The sequence below is a fragment of the Aplidium turbinatum genome, chromosome 18 (genome assembly GCF_918807975.1).
Source record: "Aplidium turbinatum chromosome 18, kaAplTurb1.1, whole genome shotgun sequence".
NCBI classification, from domain to species: domain Eukaryota; kingdom Metazoa; phylum Chordata; class Ascidiacea; order Aplousobranchia; family Polyclinidae; genus Aplidium; species Aplidium turbinatum.
Window position 1 is genome coordinate 4,111,435 of NC_137489.1, and position 23,527 is coordinate 4,134,961.

Sequence of the window (23,527 nt, forward strand, 5' to 3'; positions counted from 1 at the left end):
GCAAGTGATGAACACAAGAATCGAACCCGATTCTCTTGCAATTTGCATGCAAGACGCGCAGATGATATGGCTACTAACTAGGCTACTGTCTAATCGTTAAAACATGCTAGACCAAAGGTTTCCTGTTTAGTCTGGGAATGGCCTATTTCGTGGTTGAATACCTCAATAAATGTTTGTCATCAGCTTTTCAAAGCAAATTTTGAGAAATTATTATGAAACCTAGTCTTTTTCTTCTTAGTGAATCAACCCTTTCGGTGGATGAAATTTACACAAACGGTAAATGTATCCTCGTTGTGAACTGGCGTAGCTACTAGAAAGACCCGTCTCGGCTAGCACAAAGCTGAAAACACAAACCAGTCTCTTGACAATATTATGCGATGCATACAATTGATTGAAAGCAACGAATTAATTGAAACTACAAACGGCATGTAATAAGGTATAGAGTGCTATTGTAGCACGCAAGAAACTTTGTACAAGCTATTACATTTGCGCTGCATGCGTCTGAAACGGCAAACCTGTAAAAATACACAGCTTACAAATTTTCACGTTTCATCGCACACAACAGGGTTAATTACATTATGAACAAGCATACCGGTAGCCTACTGAAACAACTTTAATTTTCAATTATGTTCACAACCGCGTTGGTAATAAAACGTCCAGAATTATAAGAACCGACTCGGCGATCAATACTGTTCACATTACTGTATCTGGTTATGTTCCTATACTGGATACGCCGGCTATGACAAGCCTAACAACGCGTGAAGGTAAATTATAAAGCGATATCACCTGCACATGGCTGCTATATACAAGAGATCTATTATAGCATCAACGCAGCAAACATGACGTAAGTGAAGGCTTGGAACCCCAAAGTCAAACGGTTCGATTGAAAGTGGGGTTTGTAGCCTGGTTCCGAGTGTGCAGAAGCATTTTCGATTCACGTTTTAGGACTGTAGAATCAATGTTTTTGACGTTGATTTAATGTTACAAGTTGGTTTAATACAGTCAGTCAGCAAGGATAAAAGAGCGTGCAAACTGTACTTCAAACACGTATCCAACGAAGCAACGATACCTTTGAATGAGACAGTCCATATACAATCAGCTTACAACTGACTATTTAATTTCGGTAAAATGTAGACAGCCAAAATTTTAACTATGTCGTAAGAGGGGTGGGGTTAAGTCTTGAAAACAGCCAGAAGTAGTTCATTTCGTATTTTTACATTTTGTGATTTGACAAGCATTTTGTAAAGGTTATCCACGTGAATTATCTTCTAGTCAAACATTTTACCTTCGCCTGGAGGGGGAGGGTTTGCCAGGGATGTTTCATTTTCAAACCTCGAGTGGATATCGGGCTCATATTTCAGTCGAATACGGGTTACACTCGGTTTCAAATTTGGGGTCTAAAAACACGCCCTCTGGTGTTCACCAGTGCTGAAGTATGTTTCAGTTGTAACAAAAAAGTTACTGTTGGAAACAACAAACATATTTATTTCTAAAGTGCAACAACTTTGCTATTTTTACATTAATTCTACATACTTTTGGCGTCAAATCGACATAAAAAAGGCAAATTTGTTGCAAAATTTGAGACGCTATACAAATGCTAGGATTAGACCTAAAGTTAAGGTCAAAGGGCTAAGCTATAGGGTAGGCCTAAAGTTAAGGATTATACATAGAACAGTCACTGTACAAAGTTGTGATAAGTATACGCTGACACTTCAAAACGTTATGAAGAAAATTTAAGCACAAGACCTTGCATGAATTCTTTTCAGTGAAACAATAGAAATTACTGTGATGTCGCCATGAGAATGTGGTTTCTCGAAAAGTGTCAACGTGGTAGTTGACATCCTCTATCAAATTATTCAACAGAGGCGGCTTGAACTCAGCAAAAAACTTCTACTATCGCCGTTTATAGATCAATCTCGCTCCGAAGAAATGATAATTATCGAGTCTTCTTGGGAACACCGTTTGCGATCAGCCGGGTCAGGATTAGGTGACAATGGAATCATGAGAACTTATTGCTGGGGTGGGTAGTAATACGGGGGCTGTTGACCAAACCCCCCATATCCTTGCTGGGGCGGCTGTTGGGGATAGCCTGGGTAACCTTGTTGCTGGGGTTGAACAGGGTAAGCAGGAAAACCTTGCTGGGGATAAGGGGCTCCACCGGCCGGTGGTTGCCCGGGATATGGGGCAGTACCTTGAGATGGGTAACCGGGATAAGGGGTCTGATTGTTGTAAGCTGGGGCTCCATAACCCCCTGGGTAAGGGGCATAACCCTGAGGAGGGGCAGCAGCAGCGCCATACCTGAAACAAATATACATTATATTACTTGTAGGTACTAAAACCATCTCAGCATTTACGCTATCCATCTGTGTGAATATTTTGGAAGCTCTGAAGCAGGAGAAATTTAACTTTTGAGGGTAAATTTAACGAAGCAGGCAGATAGTTGGTGCGATGAATGCACTGGCTTCGACAATGAGCACATAACTTTTATGAGGGGCAGGCAGCCGAGCAACAGTAGCAGACTATAAAGCAAGATTTAATAGGCATAATTAGTTAGGTAGAATAAGTGCAATGGCAACATTAATTCAGCATATTCCGCATCCAGGCGTGAGCGAAGAAGCCAAACATACCTCGGTTAAGCATTAAACAAAAACGTCTTTTTACACTCAGAGTCACAAGTGCTTTCACAAACAAGTCAAACAGAAAGTTGGAAAGAATTTTAAAAGTGAGAAAATTGGTCCACCAGGAATTCTGTGAACAGGAAAAGCAAACGACTTCTTATCGTGTTCGACAGAGAATGGTGTCGAATCGACATAAAAAAGGCGAATTTGTTGCATAATTTGAGAAATCACTCATACAAATGCTTGGATAAGCTAAAGGCTATTGGTCTAAAGTTAAGGATTATATATATCGAACAGTCACGGTACAAAATTATGCTAAGTTTACGCCAACATTTTTAAACGTTTTGAAGAAAATTTAAAAAACGCCAACATAGGGGGGAGATGCATCAATGACTTTTAGTCTTGCAACAAAAGAAGCAAAAGTAGCGTGTTACAGATATCATTTGAATATATTCTATGCATTATCAACATCTCCCAGCCCATACTCGTGGAACACAACCCACAAATCTACACACACATACCCATAAGGTGGTTGCTGATGAGTAGGGTATTGGCCTGGAGGGGCTTGCGTTACTGGGGCAGGTGGTGCTGGCGCATTTCCTCGTCTGTCAAAATACAAGGTACGCTTTAAAATAAACACGTGTTATTTTTGTTCTGTATATTTTTGGGAAGTACAATGTACAATAGACTGACATAAAGAGTAAATTTATACGCACGGAAACACTAGAACAAGTATTTCTGTGTCCACGTGTGAGGAAAAAAGGAATAAGACACAAATGATAGTTGTGTTTTTAGGATGAGTTTGTCATACCTCGGGGCTGCTTTAGGGAGCTGAGGAGCCGATGCGGTTTCAGCCGGGGGAGTAGGCTGAGTGGGAGTTTGTTGTGCTTGGGGTTGGGGTGGAGGTGGTCGAGCAGGCGGCTTCTTCACTTGGGCATACACATCTTGCTGGTGGTATGCAGGAACAGAGGATGGTACGTTTGAAGGGGAAGACACGATGCTCTGTTGCAAGTCCCTGTCGGTGGAAAACAGGGAATTACAAACAAATTCTTTCCAAGGACGAGTTTATAAAATTCCAGACACAACAGCAGTTAATTGATGGCAAAAAAGGTGCTTGAGAATTTAGAAGATACACCAACATCAAAGCTGATTAAAAATCAATTGAAAATTTTTTCCATAGGCTTGAGCACATGCTGTACATCAACGCAGTATCCACATTCCACACCGACAATACGGGTTCGTTGAACCTATGACACATGTAATCTCGACCGGCAAATCAAGCATATTTTACATTGATTCAACGTTTGCAGACCATCTGGGCTACAGTTCCCATGGTGCCAACTCTACAGCGGGTCTCTTACAATTTCATAAGCTGAGCAATATTTGAAGTAGAACCTACTTAAGAATTTCTTCTTTCTCTGTCTTTCTGGCGAAGACAAGATCCGAACATTTCCCTTGTAGCTTCAGCAACAGTTCGGTAAGGTCGCCATAAAACTTTCCGCCTTCCTGTTGGTGTAGGTGGCATTAACACGCACGTATTTAGAGAACAGAAAGTACCCAGACAGCAAAACCCCTCATTTTCACATTGATTCAACGTCTGCAGACGTTGAATCAATGTGAAAATGAGGGGTTTTGCTGTCTGGGTAGTTGTGCAAAAAAAAGCTTAACCATAATAGCCAGAGTAGTGTAGGAAAGAAAGTTTAAGTCGATTTTTCCTCCAAATCAAAATGTCAAACTTTTGTTTATTATTTTGGTCTTTTGTCTAGCGCTGTAGCACAAGCTAATGGTCCAAGCGCTGTACAGTGTACAATGGCTGAATATCCTTGATTGGTTGCACAAAAGGCAATATTTTGTAGCAATGTGTAGAAGAAAAGAGCGTTCTTCCTGGCTATCAGCACAAGGCTGATCACTCACTGGTACAGCGAGCAATTGCGATTCGCCAACCATAACGGTGTAGCCTCCACGCTAGCCATTAAGAACATCCAATCAACTGTGACATGTTTCTCGGCAGCTGAGAGTCACCGGTGTCTATCGCTGTCAATTCTTGCTACAATCGGCTGCCGAGAAACATTTTGTAGTATTGCGTGTAAAAGTTCAAACTTAATCTGATATAATCTACCAGATAGCAGAGTTGTAGTAGTCCAGTTTTAACCAACAAATACTTTTCGCTGCACAAGCTTCTGATTCGTTATCAGTGTGTCACCATACTTCAATTTTATTAGCGAACTCACTTGAAGATGGGCGGATAGCTCTTGGAACCTGTCGAACGCAGCAGCCATCTTCTTCAAGACCTCTTCTCTTGTGTTTGTGATACCACCTTGCTGCTTTAGCATGGTAAACTGCTCGCTGACTCTCTAAAGATGTAATACACGATAATAACGGCTACAAAGCAATGCTGCAGGAAGAAGAAATATACCAATTCATTTTAAGTAGTAAAGTTACTTATAAGTGTTTGGAGCACCGTCAATCTTATGGGATACTTTTCTGGTGCTACAAGACGAAAAACTTTCAAAGTTTTATTTTCGCCCCCAGTTGAAACTAGAGAAGCCAGTGCAATTCTCAAAGCATTAACTCTCATAAACCATCATAAAATCAATATGCTGAGTTCGATTAGATTAAAAACACTGAGGTGAAAAGGTAAATTCTATTACTTGAACAGCAATGCTGTAAACTTCCTTACTGACGAATATCACCAAATGGTTGAGCATTAGGGTGACCCAAAAAAAAATAAATTTTGATTTTTAAACTTTTTCTTGTTTAGACCTCTGCTTTATAGTCCTAAATGACACTTTGCCAAATTTTGTTGAGATTGGTCCACATTTGACGCCCTAGCAGTGGGCCGGTACCCCCCGCCGGGTCAAAATCGGCCAATCTGGCTGTATCTCAGCAACCGGTAGGCCTAGAATGCTCAAACTTGGCTTTGAAGAAGCAGAATGCATGGTTTCCTATCTAACTTCCAGAGGGTTTTGGGGTCTAAACCAATTAGTTTATGAAAAAAATGCAAAAAACACATTTTTGACCAAATGTGCACCCCATAAATGTTAAATGTTAATGTTAAACTTTTAGTTCAATATACAACACTAATTGACTAATGACACAAAATTTAAAATACAAGCAACTTTTGTTTAATCATAGACAAGCTTTATTGCTTTACCACTTAACTTTTAACCACTGACCACTGCAACTACCCATTAAATAATTCAAGACAGTTTTTTTTTCATTTTTCGTATTAGTTTACCACTTAACATTTCTTAAAAATGATTTTGTGGTTGTGTCCAGCTTTTTGGTAGACAATGATTTCTCGGCCATATCTCGAACTTTGGAACGGTAAGCATGAGTGACTTTGATTGCTTTGTCCAACTCTTTCTCACTACTTGGAGCAGAAGCCCTTTCCTCAACATCAGTGACCATGCCCAAAACTCTCTCCACAACATCATTTGCAGCAGGCATGTTCTGTAGCACAGCTTTGAACGATGAAAACTCCTCCATATGGTGCCAAGATCTGGGACTTTCATGAGTAAGACATTCAAACTTGGGAAAAATCCTGATGAGTTCAAAAGAGTCTGGTCCGATCAAGTCCAGCAAGCGAGTGGAGTTTAGAAATGCATTTGAACTAAGTCCTTACCAATAACGGCTCTCTCAGAACTTGATCGAAATGTTTGCATCTTTTGCCACATTTAGACCTTGGTGGATTCTGGATATGCTCACACGATCACTTGTAAAAGCAAACACAACGTGGCACTCATTGAGGTACCACAGGTGCAGGTTGAGTTTCGTGCGTGCAGTAACAGCCATTTCAAGGAAAAGGTCCAGGTAGCCTATGTTGCTTCTTTTAGAGGTGAGCTGAATGGCATTTTTGAGAGTGTTCCGCATTTCCAAGTCATACGCTGCAGCATTTGTCAAACTTGGGGATGTAAACCAATATTTAACATAAAAAAGTGTTAAAAAAGCAGCCAGTGAATATATATTCCCAAGGCCACAATCTTTTGTAAAAGCTGGATTTTCTGATAACTGACTGCTTGAACAAGGCAATTTGAATGGTATAAATGATCTTCGCCATCATACGTGCTAAACACACTTGGAGCCTTGAACGTATAATATTGTATCCACGCCGGAATGTACCACCAAGAAAAAGAATGGACAATTTAGCCAACTTTTTGTAATCTTCTCATATGTTTATTCCATTTTGAAGCCAACTGAACAAGAAATCTAGAACTGATTCTTTAATTCTATTCAATTTTCTGTTGTTTGTTTGGAAAGTTTCATAAACTTAAACATAATATATTGTTCACCCAAACTTCTGCAAAGCTTTTAAATACAGCTTCATGTGGTGATTCTGTGTCACCGTAGACCACTGAAGCTGCTCCACCACAAACAAGCTCCATGACATGATGCCTGCAGGCTAGTTTAAGGATACTGTGTCCTATATGGCTTTGAAACGGTGACGCCACTTTTCTAACCACTGTTTACTGCAGTTGTGTCAAAAACCAGACCCAAGACTATTTTTATGTTGAAATTGACAGCATTCAGTGCTTCAATCACGTATCTTGTTTCATTCTTTGATCCATTTGGCCGTCGTGTTTATCACATCAACCAACACTTCTGCCTCATTATTTAAACATTTCAGTACCACTGCAAGAACTGGCTTCTTCCAGTATGTTAACGCTTTTTTATGTTAAATATTAGTTTACATCCCCAAGTTTGACAAATGCTGAAGTGAATGACTAAGAAATGTGGAACGCTCTCACAAATGCCATTCCTAAAAGAAGCAACATAGGCTACCTGGACCTTTTCCTTGAAATGGCTGTTGGTGCTCACCTGAAACTCAACCTGCACCTGTGGTACCTCATTGAGCGCCACGTTGCATTTGCTTTTGCAAGTGATTGTGTGAGCATAATTATCCACCAAGGTCCGAATGTGGCAAAAGATGCAAACATTTCGATCAAGTTCTGAGAGAGCCGTTACTGGAAAGGGCTTGGTTCAAATGCATACTATTCAAAACTCCACTCGCTTGCTGGACTTGATCGGACCAGACTCTTTTGAACTCATTAGAGTTTTTCCCAAGTTTGAATGTCTGCCTCTTAAAATCCCAGATCTTGGCACCATATGGAGGAGTTTTCATCATTCAAAACTCTGCAACAGAACATGCCTGCTACAAATCATGTTGTTGAGAGAGTTTTGGGCATGGTCACTGATGTTGAGGAAAGGGCTTCTGCTCCAAGTAGTGAGAAAGAGTTGGACAAAGCAATCAAAGTCACTCATGCTTACCGTTCCAAAGTTCGAGATATGGCCGAGAAATCATTGTCTACCAAAAAGCTGGACACAACCACAAAATCATTTTTAAGAAATGTTAAGTGGTAAACTAATACGAAAAATGAAAAAAAAACTGTCTTGAATTATTTAATGGGTAGTTGCAGTGGTCAGTGGTTAAAAGTTAAGTGGTAAAGCAATAAAGCTTGTCTATGATTAAACAAAAGTTGCTTGTATTTTAAATTTTGTGTCATTAGTCAATTAGTGTTGTATATTGAACTAAAAGTTTAACATTAACATTTAACATTTATGGGGTGCACATTTGGTCAAAAATGTGTTTTTTGCATTTTTTTCATAAACTAATTGGTTTAGACCCCAAAACCCTCTAGAAGTTAGATAGGAAACCATGCATTCTGCTTCTTCAAAGCCAAGTTTGAGCATTCTAGGCCTACCGGTTGCTGAGATACAGCCAGATTGGCCGATTTTGACCCGGCGGGGGGTACCGGCCCACTGCTAGGGCGTCAAATGTGGATCAATCTCAACAAAACTTGGCAAAGTGTCATTTTAGACCATAATGCAGAGGTCTAAACAAGAAAAAGCTTAAAAATCAAAATTAGTTTTTTTTGGGTCACCCTATTGAGCATCACCGTACAGACACACAATCATGGAGTGTAGCGATTTTATAATCTCGATCGTCCTGGCCTGGTGATGTCACCCCAGCAGTAGCTGACACCACAGCTCTTCCGATGACGTAAGTCATGGTTGCGCAGATAGGCAGAACGCATCAAACTTATTCTCATGCATTCCACTAACTAGTCTGCAAAAGCTGAATGTTTTACATCATTTTAATATCAAATGACGTTGAAATGATGTACAAACGGTAACTTTTGAAGAGCGGGCAGTGGGATGTAGAAAAACAAAACCAAGATATTCAGCAGAAGTAAAATGAAGAAAAACATCAAATTTTTCTCGCTGGCTCTGCAGTTGTATACCAATGAAACGGATGAATTTAAAGTTTGGTACGCAGTAACAAAAGTTGTTCTGTTCATTAGCAACATTAGTTGAACTTTAAAAATCCTCACCTGAATATTAGCAAGTAACGATTCCTGCCTGCCGATAGATTCAATGACCTGCTCTATGTACGGTTGGTAGATCCTGTCCAGTTCCGAAGGTGAAATATTGTCCTCATGGAGGACTCCCTCTTCGGCCAACACCTGTGTTGCAGGATGGTGTAATACGACAGGGGTGGAAAAAAAGTTGTCAGCGGGTTATAAATTTGCAGTCGCACCACCACACCAATAAAGACACAAGATGTGTTCAGCCCCAAGACTATATTGCAGAAATAATATTTAATTTTATATGCTGCGTAAAGTGAACCAAATTACTGTAGGGTAAAAAAACCATGAATTTCTTGCTCAACTAAGCCTTTACTGATGTTACAGGCTATGGAGACTACACATTAGCAGAGATATGATTCAGTTTATATAATATGTTAATCGTTGAATCTTTTTGACATTAAATTTGTATTGTTTCTTGCGTAACTTGATACTAATGGATGATGAATCTAGACAATTCTGTTTAAGTCTTCTAAAGTTAACAAAGCAACGTATTACGAGGAAAATGCCGCACAAACTGGTCATATCCGTTAAAGAGGAAGATTTTCTGTTTTTCTTCCTTCGATTTAAAGTCGTTTCGGTGTGAAGCGAGTCTGTGGTTTAAAACAATCGAAACACACGCTTTCCGCGATATACAGCGGCCCGGTACCAATCGCCTCACCCTGGTGAACTTTTCCGTCATGTCGCATCGCGTCGTCTTTAGTTCGTTCTCGATCACTTCCCGTTCCGCTTTCAATGTGCTGGCCTGCTCGCATAACTGACGCAGTTCTCGCACGACCTGAAGCACAGAAGACAATATTTTAAGACAATGATCATTGTGATGTAACATGCAGTCATCCTGAATGCACCAAGATCTTTCACGCTATGCTTTTAAGCATAAAACTCATCAAATGTAGGATTCCAAACAAAACTGTGTTGGTGTTCGCAACTCTGCAACAATGCTCGCTTCTCTGTCGCTTGCACAAGACAAGCAGGGAAGGCACGAACACACAATTCGGGAAACGTCACTCATCTGAAGTGATAAAAAAATATCCTCCACCTTAGAGGCTCCCAGGAAGACGACGAGGTGTGTCGGTGAAAAAGATTTATAGTCTTACAATCTTAACCAGTGGTTTCAAACTTGGGGGTCTGTAAAAAGTTTAAGGGAGCCCGTAACTGCGCCGATTAAAAAATATATTAAAATTGAAGCACTGAAATGCATAATAAGTGTAATATAGCAAAAGTTTTAACTCGGGTACACTGATGGAAGTTCAGGGGTCTGCAGGTTGGTAATAATTGTTTTTGAAGAAATCTTGGTGGGGGGGAATTTGGAAACACTGTTCTAACGACACGATCATTGCTTCTTTTCTCACCTCATGATCTTTAAGCGCGGCAATTGGGCTTGCTGAAGGAACTGCTTGTTTGAGCTGAGCCTCAGGCAAGCATAATAAGGTTATGCCTTCCCTGTTGTCATCATATTTTTGCTTGATGATGACATCCGCCTTCTGAGCGTTCTCAATGATCGTCTGGTACTTGCTCGCTTCTGCAAGGATAATTCAACATTATTTTCAATAATTTTATATGAAATGCAGTTTAGGTGAAGAGGGAGCTTTGCTGAACGATAACCAGATGAAACTGGCAACAACAGACCCAGGGTATTGTAAAAAGCCGTGTAGGTGCTGGATTTTATCTGGTTATAACTTGATATGTTGATCACAAATCATTCAATAAGATGCCCCAGCATATTTGCAAGCAGCCTGAGAAGCAGTGCTATATACGAGCTTCATTTTTTGTTTGGGTACTTTAGCAGCGGCTTAAGGGAATCGAAGATGGAAATAGGGCATTTTTGGTTCACAGTGGAATAATACAGATGGCACACAGTGCTCTACATTCGATTAAACATTGAGTGAAGTGTTTTTCATTAAATATTCATGACTTGATGAAAGCAGTGGTTTGAAAAAAAGTGAGCCTTCAATTAATCCAGCTGCTACCAACGGTACTGTACTTTCAAACTTGATAGACATAATGCGATCACGAATTCAGTTCTGTTTAGAAAAACAATCGGAGCTCGTATAATTGAAAATGTCCATAAATGTAAAGGTTGTTACAGATTGGCCAGTCAGTCATTCGACCACACGAATTCGGTATCACGAAAATAGCGTAGCATTTTGGGTCCGGTATTAATAAGATGCTAGAGCCTCAAGGCAAGACACCTTAAACAAAATGCAATATATCTAAATTCTAAAGCATATGCGGTGATTTCTTCAAGTTTTCGGGCTCCTAAAATCAAATCGGTCTCGGGACTCAAAGTTCCTGCTAAACCTCTATGTCAAGGCTACTTTCACCTTAATCTTAGCTTTTATGGCAAGGTATGTTTAGCAACAGATGTTGATAATCCTACCCTGGCGGAGAGAGGAAGTCAATTCCGAGGATGGTTTCCTCTTCCACTTCTCACCAAACTTCTCCCGCAACTCGGCATCCGTTGCTTGCTCCTCATTCAACATCCGGACGCTCTGTAGGAAACAATAAAAACACAATTTTTCAAAAAGTTTAGTTTGGCAACAAATTAACATTTCGGTGGCACATAACAGCAAACGTTTCCAACATAAGATTGCATAACTCCTAGATGAATGTGTATAAAATATTCAAAGAATTAATTTTTGAAATACACAATGCATACGCTGGTATCTGGTCATAGGCATCTGCAACTTTTTCTACACATGACGCATTTATGAATTTTCCACGGTAAACTTCGGCAAAAATGTAACAATATAGCGAACAAAAAGTTAAACGCAGACCTAGCATGGCTACCATATCTGGTACAAGTACATGTCTGAAACTCAGCAGGCAAAACCAGGCAAACGTTGAATCAATGCAAAGAGAAAGTTTCCTAGTTGGTAAACGTATATTTCAAGTTTACCTCTGTGAGAAGCTCTTGGTTTCTAGCAAGAGCATCAGGAAGCTCCTGTAGGAGTCGCTCGACAGGAGCACATCCTCCTTTTGAAATCACTATTTGCGACTTCTCAACAATGGAAGAAGGGACTTCCCTGCCAGATATATCCTCCAGTGCAGCAGGAAGATTGAGAGAAGACATGACACTGAAATGAAAACATCATCATCATCAACAAATCTGAAAGTTGTAATTGTTTAATCACGCCTTATAAACTCAACAGCAAAACAAGCGGAACTAAGCAGGACGGTGTACCTGTGCACCAAAGACCGTAGCGAAAACACAGGAATAACTGGAAGCAACTGATCAAAACGGTAACAACAAGAAACTTACCCATTGAGCAAGGTATTCTGTTCTCTCAGTCGTTCAACCTGTCTATCAACAAGTTCCTTTCGTCTCCCTTCGTAACTTTCCAGAGCGTTGTGAACGGAAAGCGGGACGAGAGAAGAGAACACATCTGTCAACGAACAAATGATTGAATAAAACGGCGAAGTAAATGGTACCACAACATAGATCATCTTACACTGGGATGTCCAGTAACCGTGCTTTGAGGAAGATATCACGCAGCCTACCAATGCAACAATCATCTCAAGGATTAGCTAAATGAACTTGTAATCATGTAATAATGATGTATGCTTTTGCGTTTATATGCTTTGTTATGCACATTGCACACTGAAGGCATGCTTCGCTTTCAACGCTTGACAGTAATAAATCTAAAAAAAGCGGATTACAAAGCGATCACAATGAACGCATCCACTGTTTGCTAACTAAGTACAACTCACAGTGATATAGATGTACTTAACCAAAGAGAGTTCAGTTTTCACCTCAGCTTCATGAAATCAATACGACATTGGTAAATACGCATCATAATCGTTATAATTGTTCAACACGTGTTTTGGTAGACCCTACTTAATAAACCCCTCCAACAACGAGGTCCAATTTTTTCTTCTTTTTTTAATGCAAACTTTTCCTTTTACCGTAATCAACAGAGAACCGACAACTCACCGATAAACTTTGCACTGAGATGCTCATCTTGATTGAAGGACTTCGCTTTAGCAATGGCAGCTTTTCCAATCGGGCTGAGCTGAGAAGTCTTGGGTATGACGTCGTTGTATATGAAATTGTTGTCCTTCTCTGCAGCCTGAAATGTTACAAAACCACAAGAGACACTGGTAAGACTATTCAAAGTACATCACAACCGCCAAAACAAAATCCTATGCAACATCAGAACATCACCAGTTTCGTTATGACTTTACCTCTCTTTCCGCAGCCGCGATTGCAGTAAATTGTTTACCATTGAAGTTGACCAATGAATCCGATGAAGATTTCACCAAACCTTTCAACATCGGCTCCACTATCTGCATGGTAGCAAAATGACTGTTATATATAAGGTTTATCGAAGAACAAAGATCAGTATCAAATACAACCAACATGGTAGAACAATTTTCAAGGAATGACAGTGAGAGATGTGGCAAAACAGCACTGTTGGGGTTCGGAAATACTGTCTGTGTACTGCATTATGTTACGCTTACACCATTTTTTCGCTACCGTTATACAAACAACTACTGTTTGTAGTAACGGTAGTGAGGTAAGTGTGTGGTACAAGTAGCACCTTTGAACCCTGGGCAGTCGCTATGGATTGTTACACCATGGGTCTCGGGGAACACTGGTCTTGATCACACACCAAACTAACAAGTGGGTCCACGTCCCACCTCATGTGCAACAACCTCGACTAGTTGGCTAAAACTTGTTAGAAATCCTGCTGCCCACCGCCAATAACTGTGGTTAGCGTCAGGAAGGGCATCCGGCTGGAAAATCTATGCTCCAAAATATTATTTAAATGCAGCAAAAGCTAATTGCTGCACGGAAACAATCGACCACCCCCACTAGTGGGGAACAAACCGACGATGGATTATGATGATGAACTGTGCAGTGTCCAGGTATATATTGATAGTACGTGTATTATTTAGTGCTCTTTCCATCGCAAATATAGGTTGGTCTCCGCTTTACAAGGCAACAGTTTCAGCGTAATCGCATAGTGTTAAACAACATAAAATTTAGAGGATTTTTTTATCTTTAGTCTTCATTACTGTAATGCCTGCATCAAGAAAGCCTCTCCTGCAACATATCCTAGATAGCAAATCTGCAGACGTTGAATCAATGTAAAAAACGGTTGATTTGCTATCTGGGATGACACATCATCACGCCAACAACGAGAAAAGAAGGTTGAAACAGGTTTATTCAAAACATACCTGGAATAGACACTTTAACTAAAACTACTACAACGCGTACGATTTATTGATCAGGGAATCACAGCTAGAAAGGCACATACCCTGTAACGGGCGATTGCTTCGCCAAACTGTTTTCCCTCGTTAGCAGCTTTGGCTTGGTGATACTGGGCTCGGCACTGCAGAGCAAACAACAAAAGTCAACAACTTTGAATCAGCTGGCCAACAGAGTTAAACACTTGTCTGTTATCGCCAGTCTGGCAGTCTTATTACGTAGCTTTACAAAGTGGTCGCCGAATTGTACCAGTTTTAAGGAAGTCTGTGTTGTGATACTTCATGAACTTGCAACTATAGCCCTTGATTTTTTTCATAATTATGAAAAGCACATTGCTCTAGGGAGAAATGTCTGCGGCCTTTAAGGCTAGGGCCTGCTGAACTGAACCCTAGTATTTATTTCAATCACACTTGATTGTATGCCAACACATTTTTAGTAACAAAATTATTTTAAAGTTGCTTGACCATACATTTTTTTTACAACAAACTAATCCTGTAAGTGGGGTACGACAAACCGATAGTTTTATTTAAGATTAGATAGGATTTGGTTGGGGATTTCAGATTTGATGCAATAAAACGATTGATACGTTTAAGCAGTATGCGCTTAACCGATTTCGTCTCTAATTGTCCTTTCCACCAACCTCGAATAGCTCCTTCTTGGCATTGCACTGAGTGAGCACAGCGGAAAGAGAATAGTTTCCGTCTCCTTCACTGAAAGCCTTAGCCGCCTCACTGTACAGATGAGAGCTTTGCATGGCTATCTTGGCAAGCATCTCTGGTTTCCTTTGCACTGTCAACAAAGTAAGTTGGTGAAACCAAGCAAGTCTTGGACGGTTTATGCATCCTTGGAAGATGTTGGGAAGTTAGTTAGAAATACATTCCACCAACTGATTGATTGTGGGCACCCTCAGACTAAGAATGCCTCTTTGAAAGCTTTTTTCCACCATAGTTGGAGAGGCTTTGAACCACCGATGCAGGTCCAGCTGTCAGATTGACGATTAGTGAAATTGCTCTTATTGAATTATTTCATGCACTACAACCAGACGGTCGAACCAGCTTACATCTTGTCGAAGTTTATTACATGTTCATACACGTGTCATATAAATGCTGAACCATGATATAAATTTCCGCAAAACATCTCCGGTAAAACGAGATTTCTGTGCCCATTTGCTTGATCGTATTGCACAAATGAAAAATAAGACTCATTAGAATACTTAGAGTTTCTTTTATGCAAATAAGGTAATACTTAGCATTTGATTCCTTGCAAATACCAAAATTGCTTCTTTTTGTAACACCAAAGTATCGGCCAAAATATCGGTATCAGTATCGGCTTAAAAAAGTGATATCGGTATCGGGATAGGTATCGGCCAAATATTGGTATCGGTACATCTCTAGTTTCTATTGAAGCAAAAGCTTCAATAAAATGGTTGGACTTTTACAACAGAACTTGATTGATACAACCACATAAGTAGTAGGTGAAATGAGTAGAAAATGGTGTAAAATGATGTAGATATTAGTAATAACCGAATCAATTGTCAGATATTCCTTTGTAGCGTGAATGTGTCTTCATTTTGGTATCTTGTTGTTACATAAGAACTGCCCTAAACTCTGATGTTACTTACAAGAAGGGTCACTGCTGGCCTTATCGTAGAAGCATTCCTGGGCTTGTGCGATCATAATGCAGCGGAAGGCATTGAGATTCTCAAGTGTGAGATCAGAAGTGAGTGTTTCATTGCCAGCCACAGACATAATGTGGTCCTTGATGTAAGTAAATATGCCAGCCGACTCCTGCAAGCAATATTTTAATTAAAATAAGTAAATTTAGACGGTGGCTGCTATGTGAAACGCAAAAAGCATGGAAAAAGCTTGAATGAATCGTTCTGAAACCAAGATTTCGGTACAGTAGCCAATATCAACTTCAAAACTGATTTGGCAAACAAAAGCTCTTAAACATCGTTCAAGTTACAATTCGATGACTGCTGAATATTTTAGTTCAAGTTTTACTTCCTCACAAGTTACCAAATTAAAAAAAAGTCTTATCAAATGTCTGGTGGAGCATGGTTCAGGAAACCACACATTGTAAGTCAAGGTAAGAGGAACTTAGCAAGCACACAAGAACGGTCAATTACTTGGAAGTATTTGGCAGCCGTTTTAAGGCCATCATCTGTCTGCAAGTTGGCTTCATTTCCAATCTGCGTCATCAGTGCTCCGATGTTGAACAATACACAAAGCCTTTCAAAATCCCCATCAACAATACCTGAAAGCAAGTTTTTAAACACAGTCATACATATATTATATATAGTCCAAATATTTAAGATTGTAGGCGCCAAAGAAAACTACTTTTCATTGATACATATGAACAAGTGTCTGTGAATGGAACTGACTGTGATTTACACATAAGTGAGTAGGCCTATAATAAGACGAACAATAACATAAGATAAGTAAAAAGCGGCTTCACACAGACTAACAATTTTACGTTTACGGGAGTTATCCCTTCAATGATGACTAGAAATATCCATAATAAATTCAAAAATCAAAGCGCTTGCTTAAACTGTCTTTTAATTTGCAACATAAGGTAGGCTAATTAACAATGAGTCAACGTCTTTTAGGCGCCTTCCAAATAGTTGCACACACCGTGGCGTCATGATATTTAGATGCAGTGCCCAGTCATTCAGGTTCTATTAGATGTGTCAAATTTATCAGAAATGGTTGATTATGACAGTTCTCCGGGACACAGACTGCTTACTTAGTTTTGGTGTACTGCTCAAAAACTTTCCTTTCTGCAAGGAATCCTTCCATGTGAAAGAGATATGTACACCACTTGCTTCTTTGAAAGGGATTTTATGGGAAGCAGCCACCAGCTGATCATAATATCTGGGAAGAAAATTCAATAAATGACATTGACCCTACAAATAGTTTTTGTTAACAAAGATTGATGGTTTTGTCATAACGAGATAAAAGCTAGTGGTAGAAGATTAAGTAATGGAAAAGCAATTTTTGTTTCCACCTTAAGACATGCATTTGAAGTCATGCTAAAAACACAGCCGCTTGCTCTGAAGCAGTGTCTAGCCGGCAACCTGTCGAAAGTCATATCAGGACTCACATTATTCAGATATACAAACAATTTATTAAAATGCCATTACCTGATTGCCATAATACTATTAGTGATTTCAATACAATATGATCAGCAAACAATGGTTGTTTAAATAGCCCTTTTTAAACAAACTATTATAAATCAAATTAAACACTAGAATTTATTGTTAGAATTAAAGTAGCAACCTGCAACTAGCATAGAAAACAAAACGTACCGTATATATGATATAGGCTAGTTAATAATAGAAGACTCGCCTAAAAAAGCAAACAAATATATATATACAATTTTATAAAGTTCAACAATCACTATGGCAAAGTAACTCTTTATGGTGCTTAGCAGACAATAGGGAAAAATTGGGAATGGAATAGGAAAAATAGTGAAAATTGGGAAAAGAAAATATGGACTATGGAGACCATGTGAGGACGAGAGACTACATTAAAAAACATATATATACCGTATGAAATTAAGAATTGTATGATATTTGAATAAAGTAAAAAAAACACGATTTGTATGAGTGAGACTATTTGAAGTGGAAGCAAAGGCACATCAAGAACATTGCACATTACAACATATATATGTACTGTAGGCCATAGGCGCCGACTTTTATTTTTGCACGGGGTGGCGGATAGCACAATATGGCAACCTAAAAACTTTCAAACTGCATGTATTTGTTTGATTTTTACTAAGCGTGTGTCGTAGATGCAATTGTCTTTTCACACCTGATTTGTAGCTTGATAATTTACAAAGCAACTTTAAAACAAAGCACAGGAGGTATGTCGCGAATTTTATTGTTACGTTGCTGCTCTGACACTTAACATTTGGCAAAATATTTTTGCGAACAGCAGCTCTGTCAATCCAACTGTTAATCAACTGGTCAAGTTGTAACCGTGAAGCTTCAGCTTGATAAGCATTTAAAATTAGGATGTGGTTCAATCGCTGTTGCGTCATGGTAGATCGCAAGCAGGTTTTTATGCGCCTGAATGCACTAAACGATCGCTCTACCTCGCAGGTGGTGGAAAGCAACGATAATCTTCCACCTCCCTGATCGTGCTAACGCCTTTTGGCAGTGGCACACTTTCGTTTCGTTCAGGCGTTTGCAGGCCTCGAAACAACTTTTTTTTTCCGGCGGCCAAACGTGTCCGACTGAAGCAAGCTGTTCGGCGGCCAATCACAAGCACATGGCGGCCATCGGAACTCCGACACGCATCAACAAACAGTCTTCAAAATTAGCACATTTTTACTTCGGCAGAAACGTTGCCCAGGCCAAACGACAAAAGTTGAAATTGCCTCGGCAATTGCTGTGAACGTTTATTACGAAACAATTGTTCCAAAACATGTAAAACGAGAAGCGAAAAATATACTAGAGTAGTCTATCACGACCGCATTGTTTGATTTGTTGTGATGTAATAATACCAAAAGTAGCGATAAAGTGAGCAACAAGATACGCACGTCGCACGCTGTTACAGTAATTCACGTTAAATAACTCACGGGGGGAAAAGTAAGTTAATTTTGGGTTGATTCAACGTTCGAGTCAGCACAAATCGATTTAATTTTCCGGCGGGTTATATTGCGTAACAACAATGCCCAATAAAAAATTTACGTTTGTTTTACGTTAACTCGACATCTAACAACGTTGAATGATCATAAAATAACGTTAATTGCTCAACCAGGTACCGGTAACAAATTAATAGCTCCCTGCGAGAAGATTGCCTCGATTTATGTGTACAGTAACATAATATCGGCACAATTGGGATACTGCGAACAACACAAAGTCTGTTTGATAAAGAACTAGCTGTCGGAATCGGAATCATCAGATGCTGTATCGGAGCACGAGGTTATCGCATCGTCACTGGAATCAGACACATCAAGAGGCTCATCGCTTAGCTGCAAATCTACACCGTCTTCGCTGTTCGCAATGAAGCGTCCACGTTTTGCGGCTTTCGGGCTTTGATACCAATCCACACGCCTCTTTCTTTTTCGTAGAGCTCCATCAGGGTGTTGACTAAGGAACAAATTTATGGCTGTGCCATAACGACTGGGAGGAATGTCTAACCCTAACCTTACAAGCGCTCGTGTGGCCTCGGCATTTTTATTGCCGACGCTAATTTCGAAGACTGAATATATCGCATCAACAAAGTGTATTGTGATGTCGCTTGCATCCTGCTTATCATCAGACATCAGCTGCTTGGTCAATCAATAATGTTAACAATTCAAGCATAGACAGTGTGTATTGTGATTTATCGGGTGCTTTGGCTGCTTTGTAACCCTTTGCGATTATAAGTGGCAAAGTACTTTATTCACAAGGCCGCTTGCGTAAAATTTTCTCGGAACTTCATGGCGGACAAATGTGGCCGACGGAAGGGCGAGACCCGGCGGACAAAATGTCGGTTTTTGTAGGTTAATCGCGGCCATGGCCGCGATGGCCGCCTTCAGTTTCGAGGCCTGCGTTTGGTCACTTTCATGCTGGCTAAAATCCTGACTAGACGCAACAAAAAATGACTCAATGGAGGGCTGCAATTTTGAACGCTTTTTCGGTGGCATCTTTAAGCTGAATAAACCTAGAATGTCAGTGAAAACTTTTACTGGACGACTTTTCGTAATTTTTTCTATGATGTAACAAGCAACTCCTATGTCAGACCAATAAATTCCCGCCTCACAGTTTGTCACGCATTGACACGCAATATTACTGCATGAAGTAGATAACAAAGTAGAAATTAAAGCATGAAGTAGATGACAGTACACTCCAACTGAAATCGGAAAATAATTCAAAATGCAAAATCTTGAGTAATTGAAAAAGGTTGCTTTTATTATTGGGAATAGGCAGGGGGTGTAGGTGTAGCTTTCCTCGAATAGAATCATGTAATTTACGTGTAAATTTGCAGAACGTTAAAACTGCTACTTTACTAAGTGCACTTTTTAAATAAAACTCAAAAAGTTTCAAACATTGCATTTTTTTTTAATGAAATTTGAAAATAGATATTCATTTAGGGGCCTAGGGGGTGGAGCTATCAATCATCGAGATAATTTTATTTCCAAGTATTTTATAGCTGTCATAATTTATAGCGATATTATGAGCAGTTTAAAATTTTTCAAAAAAGATTTTTGAGGAAGGCAATGGAAAGATCGTATTTTATTGATTAATAAATCCCATTGTAAACCTAACAAATGTAACAATGACTTATGACAAGTAACAAATAAACGATCGCAACAACAACAAGGAAAAAACTCGTAGCCACGTGTTGCGTAATCTTCACGTAGCTTGCTTGATGTTACGCGAGTATCATGCTTGTGACAAAAACAATCATTTTCTTCGCCATACTGTATTGGTTCACCTCTGGCTTTACGTTGACTTGAAGCGAAAACCAATGATCAAAAAAAGGTTTAAACGTCTGTTCAAATTACATTTATTCGCAGTAAGTAATGTAATCTAAACGGGGTGGCTGCCACCCCGCCACAGCGGTTATGGGGTGGCGTGGCCACCTCGTAACCCCGTAAGTCGGCGCCAGTGCCGTACCACTGTAGCACATGCACAAATTCCCATTAAAAATAATACATAATATGCCAGTTTGAATGCTAACTTGTTTAACTGAATGATTGTGAAGGAGTGGATAATAACATCAAAAATGTTCTTGTTAAGAATATTTGCTCCAGGCAATCAACAACAAAAGTATTTTTTAACAAGTTTGAAGAAAAAGATTTCTTAAAAATTGAAACATATCATCAAATTCACTTCACCACATATTTACGATGTAAAACTTGTCATGTCAAAATCTCAACACCAATTTTTATGTGTCTTCTTTTCTGAATGTGAAAACACAGGCTAAACAGGTTACCATATATGATAAATAAAAACTGTAAACATACTGGAACAAACTGTTGAGGGAAGTGATCGACTTATCCAACGGTTTGTTAACGGCATTCTTTCTTAAACTGTTGAACTCTCGAATGTGCTTATTTAAATCATCATCCGTCTGTTTAAAATAAACAAAATATTATTAAAAACTCTTACAAACCTTATTTAATATTTATGCCTATGATTATATATAATTCAATAATTCAGAACAAACACTACCAGTCCACCACTTAAATAGATACTGTAGTTCATATATGTGACATCACCAGAATTGAATGCTTATGCAACAGATTGGGTTTTGCTTTTAGCAGCATGATTGTTGCTTATTTCACACTGTAGATATTAACGACCTGTTTTAGCCTGATGCTGCGAGTTTGCTGTGGTAATTGCGATTTGCACTAGCTTTTGGAACACAGTTCCCTAGTTATGTGCTATGACAAAAAGCACATGACTAAGGGACTGTGTTCTGAAAGCCAGTGCAACTCGTTTTTTATTACCACAGTGAACTTGCAGCATCAGTAGGCTATAAAACGAGTCATTAGTATCGACATTGTGAAGTATTTAATGCTTAGTTTAAAGTTTTAATTTCAAAACCTAAAAACTTTAACTTTAGGCTACTTTATCATAAATTTATGCTTTTGCTCAAGTGAATAAAAGACAAACACCTTAACTAATTCAAATCAAACTGAACAGTTACCAACCTTGTCATAAGTGTTTTTAATAAAAGTTTCCAATGGAGTTATCAAATTGACTTCATTACTTCGTTTAACAGGAATTGTAAAAAATCTTCCGATTTCTACTTCATACGACATGGTTGTATCAGATTTATTTGAAACTGTCGACCCAAGTACACAACCTACAATATTTAAGTCAATAACAAATCAATAAGTTGTCTAAACTGAAACAGTATAGACCAAAGGATGGAAACAATGAATTAAAGTTGATAAAGTAAACAAGATAAAAAACATAAACCATGTTTGAAATCTATAAAATGATGTGCCACTGTATGCAGTTAAACATAACACTGTATAAGTTGTAGATAGTGGCTATGGATTCTAAAAAAAGGCAGCCTAACCAGTAACCATACCAATGTTTCATGTTTTTATGTAAAAACATCATGTTTTAGAGTCGTTTGTTTGTGATTTTTCCAATATTGTTGCAACTCACAATCTTGTCTTACAACTACATTCTAGTATAATAATAATAAATATTTGATGTTGTAGGCCTAAGCACCGAAGTGCTTTTTCATCATTCTGATATACATACATAACGCTAATTTGCTGTTAATTAGGTTAACAGCTAGTTTCATAACTAATAACTCTAACCATCAATAACATCTGATAACATATATAATATATATAAGCTTTTAGAAGACGTATTAGTGGGAGTAGAAAATGAAAAAAACACGATCATATGTACACGAAAAATACATGCATACACAATAGTACTGTCACTTAATACATAACATCATAAGATGATTTCAAGGTAAATTTCAATGGATCACTGCTCCAGTGCTTGTCAAGCCTTGCCTTGAATGCATTCAAGCTAAGTGCATTTATGACTGTTGGTGGTAAATTATTCCAAGCATTTACTACACGTACTGTGAAAAAGTTGCTTCTCAGCCTTGACATAGTTTATGGCTTATACAATTTTAAGTTATGGCCTCTTGCATCATAGGTATTTGAATTCATTTGAAACAATACAGTATAATTTACACCATAAAAACCATTTAAATATTTATACACTTGAATAATATCATGGCGAAGACGTCGGAATGCTAGAGTAGGCAAGTTTAATTTTTCTAATCTTTCAGAATATGACAAATGCCTTAATCCAGGAACCAATTTGGCTTTGAACATTTTCTACTACAGTTACAGAGTACTTATATGTTGGGAACCAGATTAAATTATTGTATTCCAAAATTGGACAAATTAATGCATTAAAAAGAGTGACAAATACTGTGGTATCAAAATGAGATATAGAATGTCGAATCAGTCCTACCATACTGTTAGCTCTAGAAACCATTTTTTCTATGTGTTTTCTGAATGATAAGTCCTGATCAATAACTACACCAAGGTCCTTATAGTCACTTACAAATGTCAAATGCTTTTCAAACTTTTTTGAAGTACCTACAGCACTTAAGAATTTTGGAATGTATATTATAGTGGCACATTGATTTACTACAACAAGTTATTTTTATTTTAATCAGTGTACTGTACACCTGGTTTTTTTTTTCGGTCATTTATCGGTCATTGACCAATTTTTTAGCAAAATGTCCGAAAAAAAATATAGTCAATTGACTATATATGACCAAAAATGACTAAAAATGACCGAAATAAATAAAATTGACCGAATTTTTTCAAGTCATTTCGGACAAATGACCGAA

General features: G+C 38.7%; 1 protein-coding gene across 1 annotated transcript; it reads right to left on the reverse strand.

Moving 5' to 3' along the window:
* Positions 1–341: 341 nt before the first annotated feature.
* On the reverse strand, positions 342–22,024 carry LOC145787499 (programmed cell death 6-interacting protein-like). The gene is made up of 20 exons (XM_082599252.1): positions 21,843–22,024; positions 21,153–21,259; positions 16,941–17,068; positions 16,324–16,451; positions 15,817–15,982; positions 14,836–14,984; positions 14,245–14,319; positions 13,169–13,270; positions 12,918–13,053; positions 12,246–12,369; positions 11,883–12,060; positions 11,364–11,475; positions 10,336–10,505; positions 9,645–9,761; positions 8,951–9,082; positions 4,850–4,972; positions 4,018–4,124; positions 3,430–3,633; positions 3,140–3,223; positions 342–2,298 (listed from the first exon to the last, which is right to left on the reverse strand). Exons 1-20 carry the CDS (start codon positions 21,951–21,953, stop codon positions 2,010–2,012), a joined length of 2,742 nt encoding a protein of 913 aa, XP_082455378.1. The 5' UTR covers positions 21,954–22,024; the 3' UTR covers positions 342–2,009.
* Positions 22,025–23,527: the final 1,503 nt, after the last annotated feature.

Bases quoted from the DNA above. Each gene is read 5' to 3' on its own strand.
- LOC145787499 (XM_082599252.1), bottom strand. From the start codon at position 21,953: ATGTCGTATGAAGTAGAAATCGGAAGATTTTTTACAATTCCTGTTAAA. The intron at 11,476-11,882 runs GTAAACTTGAAA...TGTTTCCTACAG, and splicing joins ACCAAGAGCTTCTCACAGAG to AGCGTCCGGATGTTGAATGA. The intron at 9,083-9,644 runs GTGAGGCGATTG...CCTGCAACACAG, and splicing joins TGACGGAAAAGTTCACCAGG to GTGTTGGCCGAAGAGGGAGT.